Genomic DNA, 14,381 nt, shown 5'->3' with positions numbered 1-14,381 from the left:
CATACATGGCGTAAGCGTGCTCCGGCCCGGAATGTTTAGTGCAAGTGTGAGTGCAGGCCAGCGGGGGAGTGGGGAGGGGGGATAATCGGGCTCGGTTCAAGGCAACCGTGCCTAGTGTGAGTACACCGTGAGTCTGTCAGCGTATTATTACTGGCTTTTCCACATCAGCATGCATCCATTCCTCTGTCTGTTAATATTTTGTTTATGTCAACAGCCTAAAGCTCATCAGCTAAGCATTAAGACTTTCTCCAGCCCAGCCCAGTGCACTCACTGTACCTCCCTGATGGTGGGCCAGATCCGGCAGGGTTATGCCTGTGAGGGTGAGCTGAGTATTAATGATAAATAAGATCAGAGATGGCGTCTCCAAAATGGTGGTTTGGGGAAATGATAAGGAGCTTTTGATCTAAGATGAAATATTTAAATGCCAGTTTCACTTGTCACATTTTTGAATGTTTGGTAATTCTCTCTCCCTCACTGAATCTCTTTTAGTATGCTCTTTCATCTGTCACGTGTCCTGTAAAGACAACGCGCCCCAGGTTTGCCCCATTCCTCCAGAGCAGGCCAAGAGGCCTCTGGGTATTGATGTGCAGAGGGGCATTGGCACAGCTTACAAAGGTTTTGTCAGGGTGAGAATGATAATGTAGTCAAGTTTCTGTTCTTGCCAATTATTTTTTTATCTCACCTGAATCCTTGCATTGAATTTGATTGTATATCCTACTGAATGTTGTACTAAATATACATTAAATTGCAGTATGGGTTTGCTCCTGTTTCAGATCCCAAAGCCCACAGGAGTGAAGAAGGGCTGGCAGAGGACATATGCTGTAGTGTGTGACTGTAAGCTCTTCCTCTATGAGGTGCCAGAAGGGAAGTCCACTCAACCTGGTATGATGGCCAGTCAGGTCCTTGACTTGAGGTCAGGATTAGTCACATTCTCAAATCATATATATATACTTAGACACAGTCATCAATTAATGTCGTAATCTGTAACAGTACAGTTCAAAAGGTTGGGTTCTGTAAATGTTTTGGGGGGCTTTCACACTAGCACTTTTGGTGTGCATCCAGGTTCGTTTGACGTCAGAGTTCGTTTCGTTTGGATAATGTGAACTCTGTTTTATGAACTCTGCGACCGTACCCGAGTCCGCATAAAAAGGGTGGTCTGAGGTACAGTTCGCTTCTGATGTGAATGCAATCTAAATCACGGGAGTGATCTGCTGTTAATGACTAATGAATTGGTCAAACTGTGTATTTATGCTCACTCACTTTTCTGAAAAGCGTGACGAGCTGCGTTTCCATTACAGATTTGCACAAAAACTTTTGCGATATTTTATAAATGTCGATTAAAAAAACTTGCGAAATGACGGCGTTTCCATTAACCGATATTATGCGACAATGTAAAAACAGGGTTTTTTTCTCTCGCGATAAGTCATGGCGACGGATGTTGCTAGGTTTACGCATATCGCGGCCACCGCACTAGTCATTATTTTTAATCAAAGGAGACGTAGGTGTGTATCTTTAGCAAAGCAGCGTGGCGAGTCGCTTCTAGGATGCTTCTGAAACGTGGCACAGCATGGCTGGTGTAAACATAAGCATTGACTAGAGTGGCTGCGATCAGCTCCGGTGGCCGTGTCGGAGCAGTAATGCACTGCAGACGTGTGCAGTGTAAGTACGGTTATCCAAGCAATAATGGCAAGGAAAAGCCCCTTATACTTGAGAGTGGTCATTTATAGCACAAATCATTTATAAAAGTATCAACTTAAACTTACTTACCCCAAACTTTTGAATGGTAGTGTAAATAAAGTATGTCATAATCTCAAAATAAACCCAAACAGGGTGACTACAATATTTAGCAGTATTTTTCATTTTTTGTGACATTGTTTCTTTCTTTTCCTCACAGAGACGAAGAGTTCTCTGTAAGCTCTGTGTTGGCATCTGACGTGATCCATGCCAGTCATAAAGACATTCCCTGCATATTTAGGGTACGCTCCAAAACGTGTCCTGTTCCTTAAATGATTCATTGCTACATTTGCCTAATCGTGCATCCTGATAATTAACAATATTTGCCCTGAACTGCACAGGTAACGTCATCCGCTTCGAACTCTCCAATCCGGTCGGTGCCTCTGCTGGTGTTAGCTGAGAGTGAGGCAGAGAAGAGGAAGTGGGTGGGCATCCTAGAGGGCCTGCAGAACATCCTGGCCAAGAACCGCTTGAAGAACCGTGTGGTGCATGTCCTGCACGAGGCCTACGACAGCAGCCTGCCTGCCATCAAAACTACACTCTCTGCTGCTATCGTAGGTGAGTACAGTGTTAGGGAGCCGGTGATCTATCAGTGTACTTCCAATGTAATTAGTCAAAACGAATCAATCCACTTTCCCCCATTTTCAGGAGAACAACAAGCATTTCTTGATGCTGTTTACATTCATTTATGTACCTCACAAAAATGCTGCTTTTCTTGTCCGTCATTACCCATATTTGACTTTGACTTGCCCATTTTACTTGGGAGTAGCTTTATGAACAAAGTTTTGGAGGAAAGTACCTACAATGGAGGGACAGAAATCACTCAGTTTCCATTAAAAATTTGGTTTTGAATATGAACAAAAGTCTTATGAGTTTAGAACAACACACTTTTCAGGTGAACAGAGTGACACGTTGTATTCACAAATATTCCATTCACAAATCGTATCTGTCCTGCTTTTGTCTCTACAGATCGAGAACGAATTGCGTTGGGGACAGAAGATGGCCTGTTTGTAGTCGAGATCACCAGAGATGGTATGAGTACTCTGTATAGCACAGGTTTAGTTCTTTGCCATTATTTTCACTGTAATTAATTTCCCATGAACCTTTTTTCAGTCATTGTTCGTGCTGCTGACTGTAAAAGAATCTGCCAGATTGAGCTCATGCCCAAAGAGAAGATGGTGGCTCTGCTTTCAGGCCGTAACCGCCATGTCCATTTATACCCCTGGGCGGCACTGGAGGGTGCGGATGTTAATTGCGAGGCCAAGTTGACGGAGACAAAAGGCTGTCAGGCTATGACCATAGGTACCCTACGCCCTGGTGGCCCAGCGTGTCTCCTAGCAGGTGTGAAGCGGCAGGTCATCTGCTACGAAATCACTCGCGTAAAGCCCCATCACCGTAAGCTGTGGGAGGTGCAGGCACCTGGTATTGCCCAGTGGCTGGGTATTATTCGTGATCGGCTGTGCGTGGGTTACCCGTCAGGCTTCGCTCTGCTGGCCATGCAGGGAGAGTCGTCACCGGTGAGTCTGGTGAGCCCGGCAGACCCCTCACTAGCCTTTTTGGCCCAGCAGCCCCTGGACACGCTGCACGCTATGGAGGTGGGGGGCAATGAACTGCTGCTGTGCTTCAGTCAGCTGGGAGTGTACGTGGATGCGACTGGACGACGCTCTCGAACGCAGGAGCTGATGTGGCCTGCCACACCGCTTGCCTGCAGTAAGTGTCTCCGAAGAGCTTGTGTGGGAAGTAAGACATAATTGGTGAAAGTATCTAAGCAACGGTTTGTATTCATGTTATCAACCCTCCTGAAATTCCGGTGTTTTTCATGTGTAGACTTGGAGGAAGGGAGGAGTAGGAAAGAATAAAGGAGAAATAGCAAAGCAGGGAGGAAGTAGAGATGACAAAGATGAGAACTAGAGGTTTAAAAGAGATGTGTAAAAAAAAATCTTAGGATAAATTTAAAGATTTTTGTAGTTCTTGAAATGAAATATTAAGTTGACGGGTAGTAATCCAGTGATTCTGGTCGATACCAATAAGCCAATAATTAGTTTCATGTTATGACCAATAAATGATACTGTATTATTTAAATAAAAAAAATACCAAAATAAATTATTTTAAATGCTACAAGTGAATTTAGGCATCACAATGTTATAATGTACAGTATGAAAAATTGATATTTATGGATTACATTTAATAGTGTTATTCCATTTATTTTAAAGGTTGACTTTAAGTGAGTGATAGATGATGAGAAAGGTTATCTAAATGTAAAAATGGAGGAGATGTAATGTGAGTTTAGTCTTAATTAGTGAATTTATTTGATGGTAACCATTTCGCTTGTAATTTGACATGGAGGAAAAGAAAATAAATCAAAACTTGTAGGCAAACGCTGGCTGTTCTCATTAAGGAAATTAGTGCAAGGAAGAAAGTTATTTTTAAGAGGCTCGATATCAAACCGGAAAGTAAGAGGCAGCCATGGGAAAGTGGTGGCCAATGGAAAAAATGGGCGGCAGTAAACAAACGTATGCAGAAAGGTCAAGGGAGCAGATAAGGACAGTATTGTAGAATGTAGCTATTATGTAATGATGTAATTCTTAATATATAAACCAATCCAATCAAGCCATTAAACATCTTGAAATTTAGGACAAGCGTGAGGCTATCCTAACTTTAAGAGGTTATTTTTTTACTTTTTTGGTTTTGAATATCTTTTTTCTCATGAATTTGAATTCTTAAATATTTTCTAGGAACGGTGTTAATTAAAAAGAATAGTTATTCTTAAATCTTTTCAACAATACTTAATATTATTTCACTTTTTTTTACTTAAGTTAGACGATAAGAAAATGGTACTTAAGAACAATTTTATTCTTAGAACTATTTCGGGAATCGGGCCCCAGATGTTTCAGACAGAAACAGTAGTGAACAATCCAGCCTCTGACCCAGTTTCAAGGCACGTCAGGCAGTCCTTTGAGAACAGCATCTTGAATGATTTGCCCAGTGCATCCTTCTGTTCTGATCATGAACATGAGATCTCAGACCCATATTCATTATTTTCAGGCTCAAACTCGAACTACCTGACAGTGTACAGTGATTATGGAGTAGACGTGTTTGATGTCCACACCACAGAATGGGTCCAGACCATCTCATTAAGAGGAGTGAGTGAAGGATCCTAATTTTATAGTTTCTGAATGCTGTTTCAATTTGATCTGTTTGTATTTATGATTTAAAAGCTGATCTAACTTTAAACTGTGTCTGTAGATTCGGCCCCTGAATGTGGAGGGCAGTCTGAACCTGTTTGGCTCTGAGCAGCCCCACCTCATCTACTTCAGCAACAACTCATCAGGTCTGATCCCACCACATACACACTTCACCTTGTCAACACACATCTCCCACACACTGAACCTTGCATCTGCTTCACTGCTGAGGGCGAGTTTATTGCTTCAGTCAATGTAGCCAGAGTCTCTGATTACAATAGTCCACCTGTGAAGAAATGTGTCCTCCACAAAGTGATGTCAATCACTCCCGCCTACACAGACGCTGACGCATGCATGTATGTCTGTATGTATACTAGCAAGCCCACACATGCTTAGAGCTCAGTAATAGTGGAGATTTTGATTCATCTCAGTGACTTGATTTTTTTTTAATCGGTTCACTAGAATGATTTGTTCATTGATTCGTTCAGTGGCCCTTACTGGCCATTGCATCATGCCAGTAGATGATGACAGTTAACTTTGAATGTTATGACACATTAAATTAGTAATATGAGTCACTGAATTATTCACTCAACCAATTTGTTAAAAACACTAACTGTGTTCGTGACTGAAAAACGCTTTAGAAAGAGTTAAGTGTCATTGTTCAGTGCTGTTCTTATTGAGACTCGAAGCTGAGCAAGTGGTCGTATTTGTTCAGTACGTTCAGTCACTTAAATGCTTCTTGACAGCACTCTCTTGAATGCTCTTTGCTCTTTCTAAAGTCATATTTTGATATCTCTCCTCTGTGAAGCACATGATTGTTTTCCTGCCTTCAGTGAAAAAGAATATTACTTTCAATATTGTTTCAAAAACACTGAATGAGTCCGTGCATAGAAGTGAATGAAAATGATTTGTTCATTTACAAGATATGTTTAAAAACTCAATGTGAGCCAGTAGATAGAAATGAATAAGATATATTCAATAACACTGAATCAGTGCATAGTGGTGACTAATAATTTACAGGATTTGTTTAAAAACGTTGTATATGAGTCACTGCATAGAAGTAAACAAGAACTATTTGTTCACTTATGGGATTTGTTGAAAAACACTAAATAATTCAGTGAGAGAATGGTTTGTTCATTTATAAGAATTGTTTAAAAACACTAAATATGAGTCAGTAGATAGAAATGAATGACTAATTGTTCACTTACAAGATAGAATTGAATGATTAATTGTTCACTTACAAGATTTGTTCAGAAACGCTGAATGAATCGGTACATAGAAGTGAACGAGAATGATTTGCTCATTTACAAGATTTGTTCAAAAGCACTGACTCGTTCACAAACAAAACACCACTAGGTCTCTTCATAAGATCAGCCCAGGTAATGAAATGTACCGCTCCACCCTTTGTGGTCCATTTACAATTCACTTCCTGCCCACTTTGGCAGATTGCCCTCTTGATAAAAATGCTTTTGTTTGGTAAACTAGAATGACCTCATTTGTCACACCTCCTCTAGGCCTGCTGCCAACAAGTTCCACAGTATGTTCAGACACAGCCGCTCTGAGCGCAAAAACCCAGGACTGCCATAGTTTGAGCCACAACCATCTTTCTCAACCTCATTCACACTCTTGTTTCCACAGATGGCTGTGATTTGGCCATCCCTGAGACCTCAGACAACAGCAAGAAGCTGATGGTGAGGACACGCAGCAAGAGGAAGTTCCTTTTTAAAGTACCAGAGGTGGAGCGGCTGCAGCAGAGAAGGTCAGGTGGCTTCATGAGTAAATCTCTCACACTGCCGCACTCCTGCGCTGCTCCTAATCCATGTGATGTTGTTTCCGTTTTGTTCAATAGGGAGATGCTGAGGGATCCTGAAATGAGATCCAAGCTGATCTCCAACCCCACCAACTTCAACCACGTTGCTCACATGGGGCCAGGCGACGGCATGCAGGTCCTCATGGATCTGCCTCTGGTAATGTCTTGAAGTTGGACTTTGGGAGATCAGCTTCAGCTATTTTGATTTTATTTAAATGTATAAACACACTTGGCCCTTGCTTGGTAACATACAGTTGCCATTTTAAGCTGAAGACTTTTTGAAATCCCCATCCTGCCAATACCAGTGTCACCATTGTGCCCTTGAGCCCAGGTTTCAGTAAGGCAGTGTTTCTGAACTCTGCTGCCTGAGTTCCCTCCACACTCGACCAATGGAAGTGTCTCACTAATCTGACACATCCAATTCAGGTCACGAAGCCGCTACTAATAAGCCAGTTACTTGAAGCAGGTGTTTTTGCTAAAAGATTTCAAATGTGCAGTGCTAGTGGATCCCCAGGAGCAAATTTGAGAAACACTGTTCTAATTACGACAGGGATCCAAGAACCACTTTTTATTCAGACCATTTTCATTTTAATTCATACCATGAAACAGAACATCATTTTACTTTGCTACTATTCAACAGCATCATAACACCGCTAATGAATATACGACACAAAACATACAGCACAGCCATTGCAGTCTGATTCACGATTCTGAACAAATGAGTCTTATGAGTCAGTTCTTGTTAGTGAATCAGAAACATATAGCGTGAGCAGCTTAATTCGAACAATTCCCAATTCTTTCTATCTATCTATCTATCTATCTATCTATCTATCTATCTATCTATCTGTCTGTCTGTCTGTCTATCTATCTATCTATCTTTAAGGAATTAATTGTATCTATCTATCTGTCTTTATTTTTTGTTGCCAATAATGGCACAGAAAGTTCACAATGGAAGTTACTTCCCCCTTTGTTGTAGCTCTCAAATCTCATTCACACTTTTACATACTCCAACTTGGCAAGTTACATTCATGTACGAGAGTCCCAGTTAACTCCTGGACAAACGTGACTTCAGTTCCCTGGATAAAACTATCTTTTTAATAATTCCAGGAACCAGGATGCATTGGGCCTAATAAATAATAATGTGGTTTGGTGACCTGTCACAGAACACAACATTGGTTAGTCAACTACAGTTGGATAGTTGACATGGCATGATAATATATTCCATCTCAAACTATTATAAGCAGATTATTTTAGCATTATTATGCATCCAGACTAAATAATGAGAGACTATATGGAACATTAGTTGAACTTTTAAAGGAACACTGCACTATTTTTGAAAATAGGCTCATTTTCCAACTCCCCTATAGTTAAACAGTTGAGTTTTACCGTTTTCGAATCCATTCAGCCGATCTCCAGGTCTGGCGGTTACACCTTTAGCTTAGCTTAGCATAGATCATTGAATCTGATTAGACCGTTAGCATCTCGCTCAAAAATGACCACAGAGTTTCTATATTTTTCCTATTTAAAACTTGATTCTTCTGTAGTTACATCGTGTACTAAGACCGACGGGAAATGAAAAGCTGTGATTTTCTAGGCCGATATGGCTAGGAACTATACTCTCATTCCGGCGTAATAATCAAGGAAATTTGCTGCCGTACCATGGATGCAGCAGGCGCAATGATATTACGCATAGGAAAAATATTGAAACTCTTTGGACATTTTTGAGCGAGATGCTAACTGTCTAATCAGATTCAATGATCTATGCTAATCTACAGCTAAAAGTGCTACCGCCAGACCCGGAGATCGGCTGAATGGATTCGAAAACGGTAAAACTCAACTGTTTAACTCTAGGGGAGTTGGAAAATGAGCCTATTTTCAAAAATAGTGGAGTGTTCCTTTAACATTAGTCAGTAGTTGCGTTATTTTTATTTTATTAAGGCCAATTAATGGACCTCAAAAAAAGCTTAAATTCAAAATGATCTCAGCTCACAATTTCCTGGAAGATTGATTATACTGTTGATGAATTGTAAGTTGTTTTTAAGAAGGGCTTCCTAAATGGGTAAACTAGATCGGTTTAGATTTAGTCCTTCTCCTAAATCCAATTTAGTCCTTCAGCTTTGTGCAAAAGATGCCAAATGAGCAGTTTAAATCCTGAATCTGAGAACTTGAGGCTGTTTTAAGAAATTATATTAAGATCAGATTGGGTCTTGAATGCGCTTCTGTGGTGCGGTTTTGTACAGTTTATAAAAGCATTGTTTGGACACTCCAATAACTGATTGACTCCCATGGCTTTATAACTCATCCTTACATCCTTTTTTTTTCATTATACTGCACAGCGCCAAAGTCTTTCCCTTCTCTCTGCATGTTTCTTCTTCTTCTTCTTCAAAGCCAGCCAGCTCCACTCTTCCACCCTCACACCCTTTTCTCTGTTTCTTTTTCCTCTTCACGTCGCTCCTTCTGTTTTCGCTCTGGTTGTGGATTCGCTCTGTCCTCTGGTTGCCGTGGCAGCAGCAGAGCGAGACTCCCTCCCCCTCATCCTCTCGCCACCATGCCCTGATCTCCCCTCCGACCAACTTTGAGCACGTCTATCACATGAGTCCCGTCTCTGCCGGGCTCTATCTGCAGAAAGAGCCTTCTTCCCAGCAGAGCCTACTTCAGTTCTCCTCTTCCTCCTCCTCTCCTTCCACATCCTCCCTGGGAAGGGTAGGCTAGCAACACCCCGCTTCCTCTTCCTCCCCGTTCTCCATCCCTCCCCCACCACACCCTACAGGCCCTCAACTTCCTTTCCTCCCTATGTTATACCATCCCTGTCCTGCTGAACACTTTGTTCATGCTTGAGTGTAGTGACTTTGATTGGTTTAGTTTTTTTGGGTGAAGACTTTTTAAATGAGCGATTTTAGGAGAGTTCACCCAAAAATGAAAATTGTATCATTTAGCGGTAGCCATTGACTTCTGTAGTAGGAGAATTGATACTGTGGAAGTCAATTGGGGAGCAGCAACTGTTTGGTTACCAACATTCATCAAGATATCTTCTTTTATGTTAAATGGAAGAAAAACTCATACAGTTTTGAAACAACTTGATGTGAGTAAATTATAACAGAATTTTCATTTTTGGGTGAAGTATCCCTTTTAAAATCTGTTTGAAAATGTGTAATCAAATTTTTAAAAAATGCAAAGTTTAAGGTAAAAAAAAAAGTTAAATCAACAGTTTTACCAATGTTTGATTTGAATTTTATACTTGTTAGTGTTGTACTGTTGGCTTATCAATATGCTAATGTCAAGCTCTGTTGAAGTCAACTAGCAGTTACAGGCTCTTACCATGAAAGTGGGGCATGATAAACATTAAAATACACACAGCCACTAAACCTAAACTTCATACTTCAGCATGAGACACAAGTGTGATACAATTGCTCAGTGTGAAATTGTTTCCAGATTAGGGCTGTCATAATATCAGATTTATTCAGATTTTGAAAAAAATCAGTTTATCAGTCAAATTAACTTTTTTTCTTTTCGGCTAATGAATCACTCAAAAAAACAAGTTTAGGGAGGCGGAATTTTAATCAAGTTTAGGGATTCTGTTTTTTAACAGAATCTAAAAAAACTATTGTATTATTGTTAATATACTATTATCATATTTATTCAATGTTAATTAGCGTTTATTTTTATACTTGTAATTTTCATTTTGATTTTAGTGTAGGTTTTAGTCATTTTATATGCTTTTACCATTAGTTAATTTAGTTTATATTTCAACTAACATTTTTTTTTTCTCATTTTTTTCTCTAATATTTTTATTTTAATTCAGCTTTATTTCAATTAATAAATGATTTTAATACTTGTGGTTAGCAATAACACTGCATTGTTGTCTTTTTTTATTGTTTGCGTGTGTGTTGGAGTGGCAACTAGCTGCGTTATTTACGATATCATCATATGTAGTTCTAACATATCAATATTTCATTTTTTTTAATATATATCACGGTTATCATCAATACCGGTATATATACTGATATATTGTGACACCTCTATTCCAAATAATGCTCGAAAATGCTGTTGATTGAGGTTAACAAAATTAATCCAAAACATTCCTTAAAAAGCGACAAAATGTTGTTTTCTCTGGTTTATAGAAGAAAAAAATATATGTAATAATTTGCGCATGAAACGTACTACCCAAACCAAATGTTTGTGCTAACAATAGTCATCTTGTTTAAAAGAAAGTCAAAAAGAGTGTTTACACACCTATAACACAAGTGCATGACTGTGGCGTACATTATATATGTGTCTGACTTCTTGTACCTCTGCTGCAGAGTGTGATGCCCTCTTCTCAGGACGACCTGTCTAAAGACAAGCCACGGCCTCTGTCCAGCATCTCACGGCAACAGAAGAGCAAGACCCACATCACCCGCACTGCCTCAGGTGGGTGCCGTTCCTTAAACACACACAGACAAGTTGAAACTGCCCATCTAAATGCTTGAAATGTATACCTTATTTAAAGGAGGGGGAGATTTTGGAGGAGCAGGGTCGTCTCGCAGTATTTCTGATCAAGATCAAGACTTTGAGAGAGAGGTAAGAACATCTATCATCTACCTTAATGACCTCCCCCGGGATGCCAAATATGGTTTTATTTCATTCGCCCCACATTTTGAAAGCTTCTCGAGATGCATGATGGATGGTTGGAGGAGCTTTGAGGTGCTTTTGGCCGCTCAGTGAGTTTTCTTGTGTCCTGATTTTGTCGTCTGTAATAACTGCCCCAGTTCTCACAGTAGAACCTGCTACAGCTGTAAACCAGTGTTATTTTAGTTTTATAAAATGATTATTTTAGTATTACATAGTATTTATGCAATTATATCATTTATTAATATGTATCAATTATATCATTTTCATTTTCATTTTAGTATAAGATTGTCATTTTATGTGCTTAGTTTTTTTTCTGTTTAGCTTTCATTCATTTTTATTGTAGTATTATTTATATACTATTATAGTATTTATTAATATTTTTTATTAGCTTTTTTCATTTAAATTTTAGTATAGAGTTGGTAAATTATTTTCTATTTAGCTTTAAAAAAAAATGTAATGATATTATAGTATGTATTAATATTTTGAATTTCTTTGTTTTTTGTTTTGTTTTTAGTTTCATTTTAATTTTAGTGTAGGATTTAGAGTAAATGTATAGCTTTTTTCCCCAACATTGAAATGTAAAAAATTTTCCCCCAGTTTTAGTATACTTTAACTTTTAATTTAAGATTTAGAAATTTTCTTATGTGCAAATTTGTATTAAAAATTGTGTACATTTTTGTTTTTTCCCCCAATATTTCTATTAAATTTTATTTTTATTTCAGTTTTATGTAATCCTAATACTTTAACTTAATTTTAAAGATTTAGTCATTTTGTTTTTTCATTTTTATTAGCCCTTTTTTATTTCTATTGTGTTTTTGTTTAGTAATCATAATACTAACTTTTTTCAATAATATTCACATTTTATTTCAGCTTTATTTCAATTGCTGAAAACAATTTTATAATAGTTTTAGTTAACAATAATAAGACTGCTGTAAACACTGACTTGGGCCTAAATGCATGTATACTTTGCAAAAATTTTAAAACCAACTAGACAACAAGCAGCTGATCTGCTAATCTTGTTTCTTTATCCTTGTTTTTTCTCTATACTTGCAGCCCGACTCTGACTCGACCAAACATTCCACCCCCTCCAATAGCTCCAACCCCAGCAGCCCCCCGAGCCCCAACTCAACCCACCGCAGTCGGCTCACCCTGGACAGCCTGGATCAATCCCTGGATGGCTGAAAATGGACATCTCCCTTTTTTTGTTTTTTGCCCCGCACACACCCTAGACACACCCTCCCGTATCCATCCGCTCTGCTAGGACTCACTAAGAAGTGCCAAGACTCTTACAAAAAGTCACCTGCTCGTCCACCACAAGGGCCAAAGGTTTACCCCAAATCCTGCTGCAGGGTAGACGCCTCAATCGTCACAAGAGCAGTGTGCTGGGTGTGTGCTGACAGGCATAGGCGAAGCCACCAAAAGAAAAAAGCCTGCCCCCTGGTGGAAATGTCGTGGTATTACACTAACCGGGTCAGATTAGCAGTATGATGGACTTTTATTTTATTTGAAATCTTAATTTCATGCCATGCTCCTGCTAGTTTTTTTTATTATTATTATTTGCTTTAGTAAATGAACATGCATTACATCTGCGGTGTCAGAATTGCTTCTGGATTCTTAGCTTCCCTTCAAAGTACTGAATTGAGGGGAAAGAGACTTCTTATGCTGTTTTTAAATGTATATTATCAGGAACACTCATCAAGGGGGCCGAAGAGAGGAGCGTATCGGGAAGAAAGAAACCGAGGATGATATAGGACTGTGACGTTCAAACCAATTGGACCAGTAACATGATTCGTCACGGACCGGTGAAAATGTCTCATATGAGCAGTAGATCGGTGACGGAGACTTTGAGGGTTTAAAGCCAAACCAGAGGGCACTTTTGTTATTATATCATTTCTCTTTCTCTCTCCAGTTCTGCATTTAAACCAGCCTTTATAATATTCATGTTTTAACTTCGATGTTTCCCACAAAGATATCTAGTTCAGCTTCTCACCTGGAGAAAAAAAGAAAGCAACAAAAAGGAAGACTTTACATATAGATAAGTGTTTTAATAAAAATACAAAGGAGAACAGCACACAGCTACAACTATTCATAGGATTTCAGTAGTTCCTCTTAAGCTGCTACTGCTGCTTTGTGTGCTCTATTTAATAATAAAAGTGAAAAAATATATATGTGATGAGGTTATCTCTCCATAGCCATGCTCTGATTCTGGTTTCTTATGTGTGACACATGCGAGCAGCCTTGTGGGACAGTCACTGTTAAAGACTCCTCTATCAGGACGCTGATATGAGTTTGACTGTTGACATGCTTAAGATCCGCAGGCATGGCCGGCATATCCATTATCACTCAAGTGTGCCTTCAGTGCCAACTTTCGTTTCCGTAATAAACTGTCCGCTAAATAATTTCGGTGGTTTTGACGAGGCTGACGGTAATGTATTATGTTGTCCCCCACCCTTCTGAAACACTGTAAGACACTTGCACATGTTTTTAGTCTAAGGAAATGATTTTGTGTGAATGGTTTATCCTGTACCTCCTGTTTCTCCCCCATACTTCACTCGTCTGCTTCTTCAGATGGAAGTTTATCCTCAGAACACTACTGCTTTTACTTTAAAAGAAAAAAAAAATGAATCACAGGTTGAAATCTTTGTAATTATTGACTTGTTAGCCACATAAATTTGAACAAACAATAAAAGAGTACCTGTTGTGCTTTTTTGTTGAGTTTGTGTTTTGGGAAAATGTTCTTAATCATTCATAGCTACATGGAAATAATAATTTTTTTGGTCATTTTGAGTCCAAATGAACGGTGTAGACTTCTAATTTACATTGTTTTGGCAGTTTTAATTTGATTTGTGTTAACTGATCTGAACACTCTTGACTACAATAATTTTAACAGCCTTTTTTTTTTCTTTTTTTTTTTTTTGCATACTCCTAAGAATTTCATAAACCTTCAAGTTCAATTACATTTGTTGAAGAGTTTCTGTTTTAAATGCAAGTAATTTGTGTAAGTAATCATTTGAGAATGATCAAGAGTCACTGATGAATGCACA

General features: G+C 38.9%; 1 protein-coding gene across 3 annotated transcripts in view; it reads left to right on the top strand.

Annotated features, from left to right (window-relative positions):
- LOC107746049 (serine/threonine-protein kinase MRCK beta-like) overlaps nt 1-14,052 on the top strand; it is an 86,749-nt gene extending 72,697 nt beyond the window's left edge. For 2 of the 3 annotated variants that reach the window (XM_016560106.1, XM_016560114.1), the window contains 15 exons: nt 215-320; nt 490-626; nt 774-913; nt 1,895-1,976; nt 2,076-2,292; nt 2,704-2,766; nt 2,848-3,444; nt 4,780-4,877; nt 4,981-5,065; nt 6,555-6,675; nt 6,766-6,883; nt 9,238-9,429; nt 11,028-11,136; nt 11,216-11,286; nt 12,391-14,052. In XM_016560106.1, coding sequence (XP_016415592.1) covers nt 215-320; nt 490-626; nt 774-913; nt 1,895-1,976; nt 2,076-2,292; nt 2,704-2,766; nt 2,848-3,444; nt 4,780-4,877; nt 4,981-5,065; nt 6,555-6,675; nt 6,766-6,883; nt 9,238-9,429; nt 11,028-11,136; nt 11,216-11,286; nt 12,391-12,519 — 2,265 coding nt within the window. In that variant the 3' untranslated portion in view covers nt 12,520-14,052. The remainder of the gene's footprint in view (nt 1-214; nt 321-489; nt 627-773; nt 914-1,894; nt 1,977-2,075; nt 2,293-2,703; nt 2,767-2,847; nt 3,445-4,779; nt 4,878-4,980; nt 5,066-6,554; nt 6,676-6,765; nt 6,884-9,237; nt 9,430-11,027; nt 11,137-11,215; nt 11,287-12,390) is intronic. The other variant, XM_016560121.1, reaches the window with a different exon arrangement.
- The last annotated feature ends 329 nt before the right edge of the window (nt 14,053-14,381 follow it).

The sequence above is a fragment of the Sinocyclocheilus rhinocerous genome, unplaced genomic scaffold (genome assembly GCF_001515625.1).
Source record: "Sinocyclocheilus rhinocerous isolate Xijiao unplaced genomic scaffold, SAMN03320098_v1.1 scaffold40, whole genome shotgun sequence".
Classification (NCBI taxonomy): Eukaryota; Metazoa; Chordata; class Actinopteri; order Cypriniformes; family Cyprinidae; genus Sinocyclocheilus; species Sinocyclocheilus rhinocerous.
The sequence above is the reverse complement of the archived record's forward strand: the minus strand, read 5'-3'. Positions and strand labels throughout refer to the sequence as shown.